This window comes from Bufo bufo, chromosome 8, assembly GCF_905171765.1.
Source record: "Bufo bufo chromosome 8, aBufBuf1.1, whole genome shotgun sequence".
NCBI lineage: Eukaryota > Metazoa > Chordata > Amphibia > Anura > Bufonidae > Bufo > Bufo bufo.
In genome coordinates, this window is record NC_053396.1 from 56,111,586 (window position 1) to 56,132,752 (window position 21,167).

The 21,167-nt window shown below is 44.8% G+C and overlaps 1 protein-coding gene across 1 annotated transcript in view; it reads left to right on the forward strand.

Moving 5' to 3' along the window:
- Nucleotides 1-623: 623 nt before the first annotated feature.
- LOC120978048 (cyclic nucleotide-gated olfactory channel-like) overlaps nt 624-21,167 on the forward strand; it is a 332,263-nt gene continuing 311,719 nt past the window's right edge. The window contains exon 1 of the mRNA XM_040406287.1: nt 624-739. Coding sequence (XP_040262221.1) covers nt 624-739 — 116 coding nt within the window. The remainder of the gene's footprint in view (nt 740-21,167) is intronic.

Sequence of the window (21,167 nt, forward strand, 5' to 3'; positions counted from 1 at the left end):
AAATGGATTGCAAGGTAAATTGAAGCTCTGGTTACATGTATAGGTATGGGTTCTGGTTGGGTCACACCTTGCAGCCTTAATGCAGTTTTTCAAAAATTAAGTTACTTTGCCGGAATACCCCTTTAATTCCCAGTCTTCAGGCTAACAGTTAATTTTATAGCCAGCATGTGGCACACTTAGACTTTACAATGTAATAGATGCTTGTAGCAGAGAGCTGCAAGCATCTATTACTGCCTTATGGCTCATGCAGGTCATGGCACATCTCCCTGTGACCTCAGCTGTCTAATCATAGTGCGGTTACAGCGATCTGCAGCCGCACAGGCCGCTTGAAGATCGTGATGTAACCCGACGCTTTATACGGCGGGTTACAAATGGGTTTCTACTACCACGACATATAAAGTTGTGGGATAGTAAACAAGTTTTCAGAAAATGTTCTAGTTATGAAATGCTAGTTAAATAATCTAGGGAATACTTTCTAGATAAAACATATTTAATAAAATTGGGTATTCAAATTAATAGGTTGTTCTCACTATATGTCTCTTCTGCTGTACACATATCTGTTTATCTATACAGTTGGCAATCTCCAGACCTGAAATCTCAGCTTCTAAGTATTCCCATGGAGGATGACTGGTCAAACAAATGTGCACAAGAACTCTTCCTCTCCTGATTTACATCCAAATTTAGCAATTAAGACACCAAGTGAAAATGAATTGGAATCTGCAGACAATTGTGGGAGTAGGTAAGATAATAAGTAATCTGATGCATTTTGTTGTTTAATAAACAGAAGAAAGCTGGTCATACACCTTAGGCACTCAGTTTGGGGACTACAATTAAGGTGCACATTAGAAAACATACAGGTACTGTCAAAAAGGATGCAATGTACATGATTGTAGACAACTCCAATAACACACATTTAACCTCTCAGGTTACACGTTCAATTGTGACTACAACATGTGAGAGATCACTTAGAACAGTCCCTCGCAATGAGATTATGGAAACTGCTATGTTTATATGGTGGTTGACTAAATATAGCACTGGCTCAGGAGCTGAACTGGCCATTTAATATATAAAGCTGAGTGTATGTATGTATGTATGTTTGTATGTATGTCCGCTAAAGAAATCCGCACCGTCGCATTTACAATCACAAAATTTGGCACACAGGTACATCAGGTATCCGGGAAGGTTTTAGACCGGGCTTAGTTCTCTAGGACGTACCGTTCCTGAGATATTCCCCAAAAAAATTAAAATATGGCACATCACATGACCTACATTAGCCAATAGAAACCCGCAGGTCTTTCTCCTCATATCCCAACTGCCATACACATGGTTACAGGACCCTTATTATCCAATAGAAGCTTGCAGGCCCTTAGTCTCCACATACACACAGTTTTACACCAGGTTTCCATAACAACCCAGCCATTTTTCTTCATGTCTGTAGGTCGGCTTTAAAGGGGCAGGGCGCTGTGTATGACACTGTTAAGAGAACGCAGTGATGTGGAGGTCACAGTTAAGGGGGTAGGTACAGTGGCCATTTAGGCCACCCTCAAAAGACGGACTTAAAAACCCCACCCCCACGTCCCCCTAAGACACGCCTGACCCAGTTAGACCATGCCCCCTCCCACTCCGCAGTCGACCGGGACTGAAAAAATAAAGGTAAAAATAAACTTCTGTGAGCTGCAGGGGTAGGAGGGAGGGTGACTTTCTCCTTGCAGCTCACACTCTGAGAGTGAGCTGTTCAAAAGGACATCCCTATGTCCGTCCAGGCCCCGCACCGGACGGAGGACAGGGAGTCTGAAAGCCAGACTGGCTGGCCTAAAACCATACCTCTGGCCACCCTAGGGGCAGGCTATTGTGGGGGTCACAGTTAAGGGGACGGTCCGCTATGGAGGTCAGTGTTGAGGGGCAGATTGCTGTAGAGGCCACTGTTAAGGGGCAGGGTGTTGTGGAAATCACTGTTGAAGGAGATGGGGTACTGTGGAGGTCACTAATAAAGGGGTGGCCGCTGTAGAGGTCACTGTTAAGGGGGTGGGATGCTGTGAAGATCACTGTTAAAGGGGCAAGCGCTGTAGAGGTGTCTGTTAAGGGGCAGGGAACAGTGGAGGTCACAGTTAAGGTGATGGTCCGCTATGGAGTTCAGTGTTAAGGGGCAGAGTGCTGTAGAGGTCACTGTTATGGGGGTGGGGTGTTGTGGAGGTCACATTATAAGGGAACGGAGCTCTGTGGAGTTCACTGTTAAGGGGGTGGGTTATTGTGGAAATGACTGTTAATGAGACGGGTACTGTTAAGGTCACATAAAGGGGCGGCCGCTGTGGAGGTTACTGTTAAAGGGGAGGGCACTGTGGAGATCACTGTTAAGGAAGGAGGGGACTGTGGAGGCCATTATTAAAGGGGAAGTGGGGTACTGTGAGGTCACTGTTAAGGCAACGGGGTACTGTGGCAGTCACTGTTAAAGGGGCAGTCTCTGTGGAGGTCGCTGTTAAGGGGGCCCGGAATGGTGAAGGTCAGTTAAGGGGACTGTAACCTATGGTCAGTGTTAAGGACCGGGTGCTGTAGAGGTCACTGTTAAGGGGGAGGGTCCCTATGGTGGTCACTGTCAAGGGGGTGGATGCTGTGGAACTCAGTGTTAAAGGGGCAGGCTGCTGTGAAGGTCAAAGCTAAGGGGTGGGCTGCTGTGGAGGGTTGGTGTTAAGGGGTGGGGGCTGTGGAGGTCACTGTTAAGGGGTGGGGTACTGTAGATGTCGCTGTTATAGTGGATACTGTCGATATCTTTTAACGAAACACACAAACATTAAATTAAATAGATGAAATATACCCGTGCGAAGCTGGGTCCTTCTGCTAGTATACACCTATTTGACATTCCCTTGCAGTGTCCATGACTGAGAACAACTCCCTGTTAAGGGCCCTTTCACACGAACATTAAGGATTCTCTAAGGATGCGTTCAGGATGTGTTCAATGAAACATGTATGATTTTGCAACCAAGTTAAGTCAGTTTCGTCTGCAATTGCATTCAGTGTTTCAGTTTTTCCTGCACAGGTCCAATCAGTTTTGATTATTTTTTCACATCCGGATGCAATGCATTTTTCAATGAAGCCCCAATCACTTCTATGGGGCCAGGGTTGCGTGAAAAATGCAGAATATAAAACATGCCACGATTCTCATGCAATGAAGAAATTATGCTCATGTGCACTGACCCATTGAATGGGTCAGGATTCAGTGCAGGTGCTTTGCATTCATGTCACACATTGCACCCACACGGAAAACTCACACATTTGGTGAAAGGGGCTTAAGGCTCCCAGATCTCCCATCATAAAGTTCATCAGGTAGAGCTTAATAAGAACATGGGGGTATTTATCACACCCTGCACTCCAGAATTCTGGCTTTAAAAAGTCATAAAAAATGGTTTAAGTGACTTTTCAGTCTTATTTGCCAAAAATGTTAAACTTTTTTTAATCTGCACCTCTCACTCTGATTTTTAAAAGTCGATGGAAATGTAGGCATGGTTAGCTATGTCAGTCAGTCAGTCAGTCAATCAATCACTGTAACGTTAAATAAAAGTCTCAAAAAAGTTGCAAATTCACTTAATTGGGTGGGTGGCATAAAATAAAAGAACTAAAGATTATTTCAAGTGTTAGGTGTAAAGATGTGCCAACTTTTACAAACAACATACAACATTTAAACTAACTTCAAATATTCCCCTCATGGTGTCCTATTTTATTGTAGTCTATGTTATAGCGTGTATAGTGTGTAGAATCTGCTGAGCTTTGGGGGGCCAGTTAATTATAAATTAACAAAATAGCTACTGGATCTTTAAGAAGGGATTTATTAATTTTACAGGGAATTATACACAAAAGGTTAACTAAGTAACTAAAGGGCAGGAGCAGTGAGGAGCTGAAGTTCTCCCACTTAGAAATCATGGAGGGGTCTGAAATTCACATTGTAGGTGCATTCCTACTCTGAGAGACAGAATAAAATAAAAAAATCTGGAAATCACATTGTATGTTTTTTTAAGAATTTATTTGTCTTGCACTGCTGAACATAAGTATTTGAACACCTGAGAAACAGCAAGAATTCTGGCTCTCAAAGACCTGTTACTGTGCCTTTAAAATGTCTACCTCTACTCCACTCATTAATCTAATTTAGTAGCACCTGTCTGAGCTTTTTAAAGACACCTGTACACCCCACAGTCAGTCAGATGCCAACTGCTACCATGGGTAAGACCAAAGAACTGTCAAAAGACATCAGAGACAAATTTGTGGACCTCTATGAGGCTGGAAAGGGATAAGGGACAATTGCCAAGCAGCTTGGTAAAAATAGATCAACTGTTGGAGCAATTGTTAGAAAATGGAATAGGGTAAAGACGACTGTCAGTCTCCCTCGGACTGGAGATCCATGCAAGATCTCACCTCGTGGGGATAACTGATGATAAAAAAGGTGAGGAATCAGCCCAGAACTACAAGGGAAGAGCTGGTCAATGACATGAAGAGAACTGGGACCACAGTTTCAAAGGTCACTGTCGGTGGAACACTACGCCGTTATGGTTTCAAATGATGCATTGCGCAGAAGGTTCCCCTGCCCAAGTGATCACATGTCCATGCCCATCTGAAGTTTGCCAATGACCATCTGGATGATCCAGAGGAGGCATGGGAGAAAGTCATGTGGTCAGATAAGACCAAAGTAGAACTTTTTGGTTTAAACTTCACTCGTCGTGTTTGGAGTAAAAAGAAGGATGAGTTGCATCCCAAGAACACCATCCCTACTGTGAAGCATGGGGGTGGTAACATCATGCTTTGGGGGTGCTTTTGCGTGAAGGGGACAGGACGACTGGACTGTATAAATGGGGCCATTTATTGTGAGATTTTGAGCAACAACCTCCTTCCCTCAGTCAGAGCAACAAAGATGGGTCGTGGCTGGGTCTTCCAACATGACAATGACCCAAAGCACACAGCCAGGATAACCAAGGAGTGGCTCTGTAAGAAGCATATCAAGGTGCTGGAATGGCCTAGCCAGTCTCCAGGCCTAAATCCAATAGAACATCTTTGGAGGGAGCTGAAACTCTGTTTGCTCAGTGACAGCCCCGAAACCTGACAGATCTAGAGGAGATCTGTGTGGAGGAGTGGGCCAAAATTCCTGTTGCAGTGAACTACAGTAAACTACAGTAAACTACAGTAAACTACAGTAAACGTTTGACCTCTTCTATTGCAAACAAAGGCTTCTGTACAAAATATTAACACTGATTTTCTCAGGTGTTCAAATACTTATGTTCAGCAGTGCAAGACAAATACATTTTTAAAAAATCATACAATGTGATTTCCTGAATTTTTTAAAAAAATTCTGTCTCTCAGAGTGGGAATGCACCTACAATGTGAATTTCAGACCCCTCCATGATCTCTAAGTGGGAGAACTTGCAAAATTGCAGGGTGTTCAAATACTTCTGTTCCTCACTGTATGTCTTATTTACTAGTCATACATACACACACCTAGCCCATACAGTGCCCACCCCTGAAACAGCTCCTAGATACTGTCTTAGCCAATCAGCACAGCCCATTTATAATCTGTAGATATAGTTGTAGAGGTTAACACATTCCTGTAGGTAGCATCCTTGAGTCCAGAGCAGTCCTTCCTCTAAAGAACAAACAGTCTTGCAGAACAGATCACCGCAGGCCATAGGTCCCCCCAGGTCTGGAAGCATCATAAATCACGTGTTCACAGGTGTGCTTCTCAGGGGACAAGGCCCTATACTGTCTCTCAGGCATGGTGACTTGATTTCCCAGATTAAACAGCAGTGTTTATTGTCTGTTTAGCAGATAGGACTTGTCCACCACGATTGCTTTGTGGTAGAGTTGCTTAGGTATTTACGGCCCAATTCCACTCTGCTGTAAAAGCCTCAAGTCAGGAGTCAATAAAATGTTGGGCTTCCAACAGAGAGCAAATATATGTTAAAACAAATAAGTTAAAAATATATATATAAAAAAAAAAAACTTCAAATCACCCCCTTATCACATTTTACAAATAAAAATAAACCAAAACAAATATTCAATATTGAGCACTATTCTCCATTTTTTAATGATCTGATTATAATGAACTGTGTAAAGTAATTAACACAAAATTAGACAGTATACTGCTACAGATAGATTGGAGGCTTGGGAAGAAAAGTGGCAAATTAAGTTTAACACTGATAAATGTAAGTTTATACACATGGTAAGGGAATATATGAGTCACCAATATATACTAAATGTAAAACCCTCGGTAACTCTGGCATAGAAAGGGACTTAATTGTAGCAACTAGTTTTAGGCTGCTGATGCCAAGGCCAAAAAGATTATGGGTTGCATCAAAATGGGCATAGATGCATGTAATGAGAACACAGTTCTGCTAATTTACAAATCACTTGTCAGACTGCACATGGAGTATTGTGTATAATTCTGGGTTTCTGTGAACAAGACAGACATATTAAAGCTGGAGAGGGTTAAGAGAAGGGCAACTAAATTAACAACTGAAATGAGTGAACTACACTTCCCAGAAAGATTATCAAAATCAGGGTTATTCAGTTTAGAAAAAAGATGAGAGGTGATCTAATAACCATGTATAAATATGTATAAGTATATGAAAGGTCAATATATAGAGATCTTTCCCATCATCTATTTATATCCAAGACTGTGAAGAGGGGACAAACTCTACATCTAGAGGATAGAAGGTTTCTTCATCAACACAGAAGAGGGTTCATTACTAGTGTTGATCACAAATATTCGAATTTTGAATTTTTATCGCGAATATAGTACTTCGAAAATTCGCGAATATTTCGAATATAGTGATATATATTCGTAATTTAGAATATTCTAGATTTTTTTTAATCAGTACACATGATCCCTCCCTGCTTCTAGCTTGTGGGCCAATGAGAAGGCTGCAGTATATTTGACTTTAGGAGTAGTGTTTGTGAATTTTCGTAATGCGAATTTTTATCGTAAATTTTTCAACTTATTAGCTAAATTGCTCTATATTCGTTTTTTTTTCGAATATTCGCTATATTGCTATATATTCTTGTTTTAGAATATTACGAATATTCAAAAAACTAAGTTATAGCAATATAGCGAATATTCAAAAAATAAATAAAATATAGGGCAATTTAGCTAATATAGTGGTATAATCCTCTTTGTCTAATAGTTGTAATTTTTTTCTCATCTGAAGTTCAGATTGGAAAAAAATGACAAATATAAAAAAAAAGATTATAGCACTATATTAGCTAAATTGCTCTATATTCTTTTTTCGAATATTCGCTATATTGCTATATATTCTTGTTTTAGAATATTACGAATATTAAACGAAGTTATAGCAATATAGCGAATATTCGGAAAAAAAACGAATATAGAGCAATTTAGCTAATATAGTGCTATAATCTTCTTTGTCTAATAGTTGTAAGTGGAAAAATTTGCGATAAAAACTTGCATATTACGCGATCATTACCTTGCCGATTTTTCGAGTAGAAAATTGTAGAATATTCTACAAAATATTCGCTAAATATCGCGAATTCGAATATGACCCCTGCCGCTCATCACTATTCATTACTGTTAGAGCAGTGAGACCATTTTTAACTTTCTGCCAAAGGATATTACATAGTTAATACAGTTGAAAAAAGTCAAGTTCATCCAAGGGATAGGTGGGTACATGAATCCCAGAAGGAAGTGAGACTCAGATTTCTCCACATTTTCTTAAGCATTAATGTCATTTACTTTTAAGAATTCATCTAAACCCTTTTTAAAACTGTCAACTGTTCCTGCCGTGACTATGTCCAGAGGTAGTCTATTCCACAGATTCACAGTTCTTACAGTAAAGAAGCTTTGACGCTTATGGAGACTGAACTTTTTCTTCTCCAGTCGAGGCAGTGCCCCCTTTGAGGGCATTTTACATTAAACAGTTTTTCACCAGATTTTTTTGTATGGCCCATTTATATATTTGTATAGGTTAATCATGTCCCTCCTTAGAAATATCTTATCAATAAATGTAATTATTTTAATCTTTCTTCATAACTAAGACCCTCCATGCTCCTTATCAGTTTAGTCACTCTCCTTTGTATTTTTTCCATTTCCAAAGCATCCTTTCTATGGACTGGTACCCTGAACTAAACTGCATATTCTAGATGAGGCCGCACCAATTCTTTGTAAAGTGGTAATATAACATCCCTGTCCCGCTAGTCCATGCCTCATTTAATGCAGGACAATATCCTGGCAGCCTTAGAAGCAGCTGATTGACATTGTGTAAAGTGTAGAGCAGATAACCAGTGGCACTACACCAAACCTAAAATTGTCAGGATGCGACTGCCGAGGAGTGGTGCCTCACGGAGGTGCTCAGCTTGTAGCTGCAGTAAGCATATATGATAAAAGGAAAAAGAGAACAAAACGAGCGGCACTCACCGTTGATAGGCAGGTAACTTTATTCCATGGCAGGAGGGGGGTGCAAGGGTTGCAGATACAGCAGCAAGTAAGCGACAGCCGTTTCGCGCGTGTATGCGCTTCTTCTGGCTTTCCAACACTGGAGAGGTCACGGCACCTTCTTATAGTGCACAGCTGATTGACATTGTTTGCTGTTATTTAATCTATGATCTACAAGGACACCCAAATCCTTCTCTATAACTGACTCTTCCAGTGTTACATCCCCTAGGACATATGATGCACAGAAATTGTTACTGCCAAGATACATAACCTTACATTTATCCACATTGAAACTCATTTGCTAAGGTGATGCCCAATCACTCAGAGTGTTCAAATCAGCTTGTAGTTTATGGACATCTTCCATAGACTGCACAGTACTACATAGCTTAGTGTCATCTGCAAAAATAGAAATGGCGCTATTAATCCCATCCTCGATATCATTAATAAATAAATTAAATAATAGAGCACCCAGCACTAAACCTTGGGGCACACCACTTATAATCCCGGACCATTCTGAATAGGAATCATTGACCACAACTCTCTGGACACAGCCCTTCAGCCAGTTTTCAATCCAGTTACAAACTATACTTTCCAAGCCTAAAGACATTATTTTACCTATTAAATGTCTATGAGGGACAGTATCAAAAGCCTTTGCAAAATCCAGAAACACTACATCCACAGCTGCCCCTCTGTCTAGGGTTCTACTCAACTCCTCATAAAAACAAATCCGGTTAGTCTGTCAACTTCTGTCCTTGGGAAACCCATGTTGGTTATCACTTATGATATTTATAGTCACATACTCCCTTAAGAGTCCTTCAAACATTTTTCCCAAAACAGAAGTTAAACTAACTGGTCTATAATTACATATAAAGGACCTAGAACATTTTTTTAATATGGGCACCACATTTGCCTTGCGCCAATCACATGGCACTGTACCAATTCCTAGAGAATCTTTAAAAATTATAAACAAGGGCACAGCAATGACTGAACTGAGCTCTTTAAGAACTCTTGGGTGTAATCCATCTGGATCCGGAGACTTGTTCACATTTACCTTATTTAGCTTAGCTTGGACCATATCTACAGTCAGCCAATTAAGTATATTACTGGATGTACTAACAGACATGGAACCACAGATATAACCTCCTTTCTCTGCTTTTGAATATACAGAGCTAAAAAAAACATTTAGTAACTCTGCCTTTTCCTTATCTTCAGTGACTAACACCCCCTTACCCTTATTTAGGGGACCTACCTGTTCAGACCTTGTTTTTAAAGCATTTATATGTCACGGATCAGTGGGTGTGAACCCACTGTGCCACTAACTGGCTATACTCTGGAGGGGCGTGTCTAAGCAACTACCTGGTTTTCACTAGAGCCTCAGATGGTGAGGATAGACTTGAGCCAGTAGGGTAGTTGCCAGGGGCTATTCCAGAGCAATCCCCAAGTCAGAGGCAGCTTGTCTATGAGGACCAGGAGATACCTGGGTAGGTACCAGAAGTACACGCATAGTCAGGCAGGCGGGGTCGTTACCTGGAGCAACAGTGAAGTACCGAAGGATGAGGCAGAGGAGTAGTCAGACAGGCAAAAGGTTAGGGCAGACGGCACACGTACAGGTCAGGCAATCTGAGTCGGCAACAGGAGAGACAAGGCAAGCAGGCAGAGATCAGACGATAAGCAGAGTCCAGGAACCAAGTATAAATCAGGAGCACACGACAGTATCAGGAACTAGCAAACTCAAGGACCCTGACATTGAGGCATCTGGGAAGAGGGCTGAGCCACTTAAATACCTGCAGGAAAGCCAGAGTTGGTCAGCGAGGTCACCTGACCTAACCCACACAGCCCAGTGAGTGATGGCTCGGCCCTTAGAGCAGTGTAACACGAATCCAGCCAACCTCATGCTGTGTCTAGGGCTCAGTGGAAGCTATTGAGTGGAATCCTCAAAAGCAATACCATCAACAGAAACAAACCCCAGGACTGCAGCAGTCAAATGGGAAGCACCGACCACAGGTCACCGCTGAGCACAGTGCTCGGGACTCCGGCGATAAGCGGGGGAACAGCGGCGTACAGCAGCCACTGTTACAGTACCCCCCCTTACACTCCCTTTTCTTGAGTCCATGACGGGAGAAGAACCTTTTTATCAGGTCCGGAGCATGAATATTCTCCTCTGGCTTCCAAGAACTCTCTTCTGGACTGAAGCCCTTTCAATCCACCAGGTAGTATGGTAGCAAATTATTTGTGCATAAAGAAGGCAAGGGCGGCACTCACCGGTACTTGCAGAAGTGGTTTATTTATTCCAATTCGGTATAGGTAGGGTGCAGACTACATATATGTGTGCATCAGCAGGATAAGGCGACGGCCGTTTCGCACCTCAGTGCTTCGTCTGGCCTATAATCAGGTAAAAGATTTCACCTGCTTTTGAAAAGCCCTGCTGTGACACGCTTCTCTCTGCGACGCCCAGGTGCAGCGCCCACCTGGCGCCCACCTGTGCGTCACTGAGGGAGGATAGCGTCACTATGAGAAAAATACATTACATTAAAAATGACTCATGACAATCATACAAACAATATAAATTGGGCAAAGGCACTTACAGAAAGATCCCCATATCGATCTTATCATTAAGACCTAGCGAACCCATTGCGCCTGCGCGCATGATCCACTTGCTCTCTCTCCTAAGTAATTCCTTGTGCCTATCTCCCCCTTGTGGCAGACTGCGTATGACCTCTATTCCTGCAAAACTTAGTGTCTGATGGTTACCTTCATGTTCCTGTCTCATGTGTTCGATAAGGCGTGAGCAGCCCTTGCCGTTAGTGAGTGAGTTAATGTGTTCTCTAATTCTTTCTTGGAGACATCTAATTGTTTTTCCTATGTAGAACCTACTGCATTTACATTTGAACAGATACACGACGTATTTGCTTTTGCAAGTAATAAGAGTGTTGACCCTGTGCTGGATCCCTCCAAAAATCAGGGTGTCCCATTGTGGATTGAGTTTGCAGCATGAGCAATGACCGCATCTGCAGTTACCCTTGGGGCCCCAGTTTTGGAGCCATGTTTTTTGTTTTTTTCCTGGAATCTACTTCGGACCAATTTGTCCTTCAAGGTATGGCATTTCCTGAAGGCAATAATTGGGGCCATATTTTTTATCCCTGTCAGGGATTCATCTCTTTCAAGTATGCTCCAATTATTTTTGATGACCTTTTTTATGTGAGGGGCCATTGGTCCAAATTTGAAAGAGAAAACAAATGGGTTAAGGTTTTGTTTATCCTTTTTTTCTTCCTCCTGACCAATTAGGGTCACTTTGGGATTTTTTGGGGGTCTTGTGAGTGCAGCCTTTCTCATGGCTTCATTAAGTAATTTTAAAGGGTAACCCCTTGCTAGGAGCCTGTTTTTTAGGTCCAAAGCTTGTCTATCATAATCTTCCTCAAGTTTGTTGATACGTTTGAGTCTAACAAACTGACCGTAAGGAACGGCTCTTTTAACACTAGGGGCATGATAGCTTGAGTAGTGCAGCAATGAGTTGGTGGCTGTGGGTTTACGATATCCCTCAGTCACCAAATCACCTTGTCCCACAGAGATGTCAACATCTAAGAATTTGAGGTGGGAACCTCCGAACTTATATGTGAATAGCATATTCATATCGTTTGATGTGTTCAGGTGTTGTACAAAGTGAATGAAATCAACTTCTGTGCCTGTCCACACTATGAACACGTCATCAATGTATCTTAGGTACGTGTGTATGAAAGATAGGAAGGGGTTAGAAAGTGCGTAGATATACTTGTCCTCAAATTTAGTCAGGTACAAATTTGCAAAAGTGCATGCGACCGGTGTGCCCATGGCTGTGCCAAACTTCTGCCTGTACCACGTTTCCCCGAATCTAAAGGCATTATTTTTGAGGATAAGCTCCAATGCATCGTGAATGAAGTTGGAGAAAGCCACACTTTTTCCGGTGTTGGCCAAAATATCAGTCACCACCTCAATGCCTCTATCTTGGGGGATACGTGTGTACAGGTTTTCAACATCCAGTGACACGAGTTGGAAACCATCTTGCCACAGTATAGCGTTCAGTGCCAGCAGGAGATCCGAAGTGTCCTTCAAGTAAGAAGGGGCAAACCTGACCATAGGTCTGAGCAGCCAGTCTATATAGCGTGACAACGGTTCAGTCACTGATCTCACCCCAGACACTATGGGCCTGCCAGGGGGCTGGGTCAGTGACTTGTGTACCTTAGGTACGAAGTACCAAGAGGGTTTTGAAGGGAACAATGGCAACAATTTTTCTGCAGTCTTGCGTGACAGAATGTTAAGCTCAAAATATTTATGGAGTAATCTCCGTAACAAGCCCTGTACATAATGTGTTGGGTCTGTCTGTAATGTTTCATATACTTCTTTATTGTGAAGTTGCCAATGAGCCTCTGTCACGTAGTACTGTTTGGTCATTAGGACCACATTACCTCCCTTGTCTGCCGGCTTTATAACCATGTCATCGCGGGTTTGTAGCCACTTCAGGGCTTTTTCTTCCCTAATATCTAAATTCTTTTTTGCTGTGGGGTACACCAAGGCTTTCACCCCTTCTAGCACTTTTTGTTGAAATATGTCAATGGAACTGCCGGCAGACAAGGGAGGATTAAATGTGGACCTAACACCCCCCTGGACCAATGGCCCCTCACATAAAAAAGGTCATCAAAAATAATTGGCGCATACTTGAAAGAGATGAATCCCTGACAGGGATAAAAAATATGGCCCCAATTATTGCCTTCAGGAAATGCCATACCTTGAAGGACAAATTGGTCCGAAGTAGATTCCAGGAAAAAAATACCGAAACATGGCTCCAAAACTAGGGCCCCAAGGGCAACCGCAGATGTGGTCATTGCTCATGCTGCAAACTCAATCCGCAATGGGACACCCTGATTTTTGGAGGGATCCAGCACAGGGTCAACACTCTTATTACTTGCAAAAGCAAATACGTCGTGTATCTGCTAAAATGTAAATGCGGTAGGTTCTACATAGGAAAAACAATTAGATGTCTCCAAGAAAGAATTAGAGAACACATTAACTCACTCACTACCGGCAAGGGCTGCTCACGCTTAGAGTTAAAATGGACTCTCCGATCAGAATCAATATGCCCCGGTAAACCATGCAGACGGAATATCTGTTTCACGAACAGTTTAGCAAGTTCCGCAGCCGAGGGCAATCCAGTCGAAGGAACGAAGTGCGCCTTCTTGGAGAAGCGGTCCACAACCACCCAAATCACATTACATCCGGCCGAAGAGGGCAGATCTGTAATAAAGCATTGCCATGGAGAATCAGGAACAGGTAGCGGTAACAACAGACCAGGCGGTTTGCTCCTGGAGATTTTATTCTGAGCACAGACGGTGTAGAGACATAATTATGCATGTCCTTGGATAATGTGGGCCACCAGTAGTGGCAAGACACCAGTTCTGTGGTCTTGCGAATACCTGGGTGACCGGCCAGTATGGAGTTGTGGCCCCACGTTAGGATATGTCTCCTTTTGGTAGATGGCACAAATGTTCTCCCGGGAGGAATCTCTCCTACCAGGACAGGAGCCACTGTGATCACGCGAGCAGGATCTACAATGAATTGGGGCTCCTCCTGCTGGTCTGTGAAATCAAATGACCTAGGCAGAGCATCCGCCCTGATGCTTTTCTCAGCCGGGCAATTAAAACGAGAGAATAAGAGAGCCCACCTGGCTTGGTGAGGGTTCAGACGCTGGGCTGTCTGCAGATATGTGAGGTTCTTGTGATCCGTGAATATTATCACTGGATGCTGGGCCTCCAACAGATAACGCCGCTCCTCCAAGGCAAGTTTTATGGCTAGAAGTTCTCTGTGTCCTATACAGTAATTCCTCTCAGCCGGTGAGAAGAGTTTGGAGGAGAACCCACAGGTAAACATCTTGACCTTTTAATCTCTCTGTAGAAGAACAGCACCGGCTCATATGGAGGAGGCGTCCACTTCTAGAAAGAATTGGCAGGAGACATCAGGGTGATGCAGAACCGGTGCGGAAGCAAAGGACTTCTTTAATTGGACGAAGGCGGCCTCTGGCTCTGGAGTCCAGTCCTTGGCATTCACCCCTTTCCTAGTAAGAGTGGAAATCGGATTTGTAAGGAATAAAAAACTCAAGATGAATTGCCGAATGAAATTAACGCATCCCAGGAAGCGCGGTATAGCCCGAAGACCCTGTGTGCGGGGCCAGTCCATTACTGCCTTCATCTTTTCAGGATCCATCTGCAACCCGACATCCGAGATGACGTTTCCGAGAAACGGTACAGTAGATTTTTCGAAAAGGCATTTCTCGAGTTTGGCGTAAAGACGTTTTTCTCTCAACCGCTGTAATACTAAACGTACATACTTCCGATGAGTGGTTAAATCCGGGGAATAGATCAGTATATCGTCCAGATACACTATTACACAGACATAAAGCAGATCCCGGAAGATGTCGTTCACCAACTCCTGGAATACCGCGGGAGCATTGCACAACATACTGAAGGGCATGATGATATACTCGTAGTGTCCGTCACGAGTCTTAAAAGCAGTCTTCCACTCATCGCCCTTTGAATGCTGATAAGATTATATGCACCGCGCAGGTCAAATTTAGTAAAGGCCTTAGCTCCCCGGATCCTGTTGAAGAGATCCGAGATTAGCGGTAGAGGGTATCGGTTCTTGATTGTGACCTTATTCAGACCACAATAGTCAATACAGGGCCGTAAGGATCCAACTTTATTTTGCACATAGAACACGGCTGGTGAAGTAGATTTCCGAATAAACCACCTCTTGAGATTTTCCTTAATGTACTCATACATCGCTTGGGTCTCAGGAAGTGAGAGCGGGTAGACTCGACCAAGAGGAGGAGTGGCATCAGGCAGAAGGTCGATTGGACAATCATACAGACGATGAGGAGGCAGGGTCTCCGCTTCTTTCTTGCTGAAACATCTGCAAAACTGACGTACTGCTGCGGGAGTCCAGGCAGGTCTACTAGTACAGTAGGCGAGGAAGCAGGTCGGAACTCCATTAGACAGGTGGAATGACAGGATGATCCCCAGCATAGAATCTGACGGAGTTCCAGTCCAGAACTGGAGAGTGCTGACACAGCCAGGGAAGACTGAGGATAACCAGATTCACGGACGCTAGCAGCACGTAGAAGGAAATCATCTCAGAATGCAGAACCCCAATTTGCAGCTTGAGGGGCATAGTCACAGAGGTCACTGGTTCAGGGAGTGGCAGTCCATTAACGGAGGCCACTGACAGAGGGCTTTCGAGATGGATAGTAGGAAGCTGGAATTGATGGACCAGAGCTTGCTGAATGAAATTACCAGCCTGCCCAGAGTCTAGGAAGGTAGGCACAGATAGCATGACTCCCTTGTGCGAGAGAGTCCCCGGAACAAAGTTTCAGAGAGGACTTCTCTTTGTCTAGGACCACCTCTCCAACAGATCCTAGACAATGACGTTTTCCCAGCTTCAGGGGACAATTACGCACAAAGTAGGCCTTGACTCCACAATACAGACACAGGTTCTCTGCTTTGCGTAAACATTCTTGGTCAGACAATCAAAGGCGCTCTATTTGCATGGGCTCTTCAGGTGGGGTGGACACTAAAGGAAGGACGGGCCTCTGGAAGGATGGAGCCAAATAAGGTGGCCTTCTTGTGCATGCAACCTCCTTAGAACTTTCCCTGAAAAGCATATCTATCCTTGTGGCCAAGGTGATCAGGTCATTCAGAGTAGATGGACGGTCGCGACCAGCAAATTCATCCTTAATCCGGTCAGAGAGACCTTCCAAGAACACCGCCAGTTGAGCCTCATTGTTCCATGCAAGTTCGGCAGCCCAGGTAGGAAACTGGACGGCGTTCTGACCCACAGACGATGAACCCTGTCGTAGACGCAGCAGAGCTGATGCAGCGGAGGACGTGCGGCCGGGCTCTTCAAAGACAAGCCGGAAAGTAGCCAGGAAAGACTGCAGATTAGTGGTCTCTGGACCTCCATGTTCCCAAATAGGATTTGCCCATGCAAGTGCCTCATAAGACAGCAGGGACACAATGAAGGCAACCTTGGACAGCTCAGTAGGAAACTTCTGCCCATGCATCTGAAAGTGGATCAGGCATTGGTTCAGGAATCCACGACAGGTCTTTGGATCTCAAACAAAGAGTGATGGCAGTGGGAGTTGCACACTGGCGGAACACAAATCCGGATTCACTGGTGTGGGAATTGTAGGAGTAGCAGCGACTGGCGACCCTGCAGTAGCTGGAGAAGAGATGGCATCCAGACAAGCAGCAACATTTTGTATGAAGTGCATCATGACATCCTGACGTTCGCTCTGGCGCCTCACTTCATGAAATAATTCCTAAACGACAGGCTTGGAGTAACCAGCGGGGTCCATGGCCTCCGTGTACTGTCACGGATCAGTGGGTGTAAATCCACTGTGCCACTGACTGACTATACTCTGGAAGGGGCGTGTATAAGCAACTACCTGGTTTTCACTAGAGCCTCAGATGGTGAGGATAGACTTGAGCCCGTAGGGTAGTTGCCAGGGACTACTCCAGAGCAATCCCCGAGTCAGAAACAGCTGGTCCAGGCGGACCAGGAGATACCTGGGTAGGTACCAGAAGTACACGCATAGTCAGGCAGGCGGGGTTGTTACCAGGAGCAACATTGCAGTACCGAAGAATGAGGCAGAGGTGTAGTCAGACAGGCAAAAGGTCAGGGCAGATGGCACAGGTCTAGGTCAGGCAATTTAAGTTGGCAACAGTAGAGACAAGGCAAGCGGGCAGGGATCAGACAAAAAGCAGATTCCAGGAACCAATTATAAATCAGGAGCTCACGACAGTATCAGGAATTAGCAAACTAAAGGACCTTGACAATGAGGTATCTGGGAAGAGGTCTGAGCCTTAAATACCTGCAGGAAAGCCAGGGTTGGTCAGCGAGGTCACCTGACCTAACCCACACAGCCTAGGGAGTAATATGCTCCGCCCTTAGAGCAGTGTAACACGAAACCAGCCGACCTCATGCTGTGTCCAGGGCTGAGTGGAAGCTGTGGAGCGGAATCCTCAAAAGCAATACCACCAACAGAAACAAAGCCCTGGACCGCAGCGGTAAAATGGGAAGCACCAACCACAGGTCACCGCTGAGCGTGGCACCTGGGACCATTGCAATAAGCGGGGGAATAACGGCGTACAGCCGCTGCTGTTAGATTATATATGTATATAAATAAGTTTTAGGATTTGTTTTGCTCTCTCATTCCAACTGTTGTTCATTTGTATTTGTTGCAGATTTTACCTCCTTTCTATAAATTTATTAAGCCCTTTGTAAACTTCAAAGGCTACAGCTGACCCCTCAGATTTGTATTTTTTAAATGCCCTTTTTATTTCATTTATTTCCCTTATTACAGTAGCAGCTATAAGCCATGGGGGAGGGGGTCATTTTTGCCATTTATACTTGTTACCTAAAGGAAATTTTTTGTGCAATTACTCAATGTGGATTTAAAGCACTCCCATTTATCCTCAGTATTATTATTTGACAGTAGCTGCTCCTAGTTTATGCCCTAAAATGCTGCCCTCAACCGGAGAAATTGGCCTCTTTAAAATTCAGTGTTTTTGCTCTACCAGCCATAGTTTGCTTCTTATAGTTCAGGGGGAATATAATTATATTGTGGTCACTAATACCAAGTGTTTCTTGAACAGTAACATTTCCAACAAGGTCTGCATCATTAGTAGTGTTGATTTAGCACCAAAGTGCTCGGGTGTTCGGATGCTCGGGTGCTCTAAAAGGTTGTAGGTGAGGGCCTGCTGGTGAGCTGACCCTCTAAAAGATTGTAGGTGAGGGCCTGCTGGTGAGCTGACCCTCTAAAACATTACATGTGAGGGCCTACAAGTGAGCTGTTCTTCTAAAAGATTGTAGGTGAGGGCCTGCTGGTGAGATGGCCCTCTAAAACATTATATGCAAGGGCCCGACGCTGAGCTGACCCTCTAAAAGGTTGTAGGCGAGGGCCTGCTGGTGAGCTGACCTTCTAAAACATTATATGCAAGGGCCTGCAGGTGAGCTGACACTCTAAAAGATTGTATGTGAGAAACTGCTGGTGAGCTGACCCTCTAAAACATTATATGCGAGGGCCTGCAGGTGAGCTGACCCCCTAAAAGATTATAGGTGAGGGCCTGCTGGTGAGATGACCCTGTAAAATATTATATGTGAGGGCCTACAGCTTAACCGACCCTCTAAAAGATTGTAGGTAAGGGCCTGATGGTGAGCTCAGCCTCTAAAACATTATGCAAGGGTCTGCTGGTGAGCTGACCCTCTAAAACTTTGTATGCAAGGGCCTGCAGGTGAGCTGACCCTCTACAACATTAGGAGCAAGGGCCTGCCAGGGAGCTGACCCTCTAAAAGATTGAGGGTGAGGGCCTGCTGGTGAGCTGACCCTCTAAAACATTATATGTGAGGGCCTGCAGCTGAGTCGACCCTCTAAAATATTGTAGGTGAGGGCCTGGTTGTGAGCTGACCCTCTAAAACATTACATGCGAGGGCCTGCAGGTGAGCTGACCCCCTAAAAGATTATAGGTGAGGGCCTGCTGGTGAGCTGAACTTCTAAAACATTTTATGCGAGGGCTTGCAGCGGAGCTGACCCTTTAAAAGATTGCAGGTGAGGGCCTGCTGGTGAGCTGACCCTCTAAAACATTATATGTGAGGGCCTGCAGCTGAGCTGACCCTCTAAAAGATTGTAGGTGACGGCCTGCTGGTGAGCTGACCCTCTAAAACATTACATACGAGGGCCTGCAGGTGAGCTGACCCCCTAAAAGATTATAGGTGAGGGCCTGCTGGTGAGCTGACCCTCTAAAATATTTTATGCGAGGGCCTGCAGCTGAGCTGACCCTTTAGAAGATTGCAGGTAAGGGCCTGCTGGTGAGATGACCCTCTAAAACATTATATGTGAGGGCCTGCAGCTGAGCTGACCTTCTAAAATATTGTAGGTGAGGGCCTACTAGTGAGCTGACCCTCTAAAACATTACATGCGAGGGCCTGCAGGTGAGCTGACCTTCTAAAACATTATATGCAAGGGCCTGGAGGTGAGCTGACCCTCTAAAAGATTGGAGGTGAGAAACTGCTGGTGAGCTGACCCTCTAAAACATTATAGGCGAGGGCATGCAGGTGAGCTGACCCTCTAAAAGATTGTAGGTGAGGGACTGCTGTTGAGCTGACCCTCTAAAACATTATATGGGAGGGCCTGCAGGTGAGCTGACCCTCTAAAATATTGTAGGTGAGGGCCTGCTGGTGAGCTGAACCTCTAAAACATTTTATGCGAGGGCCTGCAGCGGAGCTGACCCTTTAAAAGAGTGCAGGTGAGGGCCTGCTGGTGAGATGACCCTCTAAAACATTATATGTGAGGGCCTGCAGCTGAGCTGACCCTCTAAAACATTATAGGTGAGGGCCTGCTGGTGAGCTGACCCTCTAAAACATTTTATGCGAGGGCCTGCAGCTGAGCTGAGCCTTTAAAACATTGTAGGTCAGGGCCTGCTGGTGAGCTGACCCTCTAAAAGATTATAGGTGGGGGCCTGCTGTTGAGCTGACCCTCTAAAACATTTTATGCGAGGGCCTGCAGCTGAGCTGACCCTTTAAAAGATTGCAGGTGAGGACCTGCTGGTGAGCTGACCCTCTAAAACATTATGCAAGGGCCTGCTGGTGAGCTGACCCTCTAAAAGATTATAGGTGAGGGCCTGCTGCTGAGCTGACCCTCTACAACATTTTATGCGAGGGCCTGCAGCTGAGCTGACCCTCTAAAATATTGAGGGTGAGGGCCTGCTGGTGAGCTGACCCTCTAAAACATTATGCAAGGGCCTGCTGGTGAGCTGACCCTCTAAAAGATTGTAGGTGAGGGCCTACTGGTGAGCTGACCCTCTAAAACATTACATGCGAGGGCCTGCAGGTGAGCTGACCCTTTAAAAGATTGAGGGTGAGGGCCTGCTGGTAAACTGACCCTCTAAAACATTATATGCGAGGGCCTGCAGCTGAGCTGACCCTCTAAAAGATTATAGGTGAGGGCCTACTGGTGAGCTGGCCCTCTAAAACATTACATGCGAGGGCCTACAGGTGAGCTGACTCTCTAAAAGATTGTAGGTGAGGGAATGGTGGTGAGCTGACCTCTAAAACATTATATGCGAGGGCCTGCAGGTGAGCATACCCTCTAAAACATTAGGAGCGAGGGCCTGCAGGTAAGCTGACCCTCTTAAATATTGAGGGTGAGGGACAGCTAGTGAGCTGACCCTCTAAAACATTACATGCGAGGGCCTGCAAGTGAGCTGACCCTCTAATTCATTATATGGGAGGGCCTGCAGGTGAGCTGACCCTCAAAAATATTGTAGGTGAGGGCCTGCTGGTGAGCTGACCCTCTAAAACATAACATGCGAGGGCCTGCAGGTTAGCTGACCCTTTAAAAGATTGTAGGTGAGGGCCTACTGGTGAGGTGGCCCTCTAAAACATTATATGCGAGGTCCTACAGGTGAGCTGACTCTCTAAAAGATTGTAGGTGAGGGCCTGCTGGTGAGCTGACCTCTAAAACATTTTATGCGAGGGCCTGCAGGTGAGCTGACCCTCTACAACATTAGGAGCGAGGGCCTGCAGGTGAGCTGACCCTCTAAAAGATTGTAGGTGAGGGCCTACTTCTGAGCTGACCCTCTAAAACATTACATGTGAGGGCCTACAGGTGAGCTGAGCCTGTAAAAGATTGTAGGTGAGGGCCTGCTGGTGAGCTGAC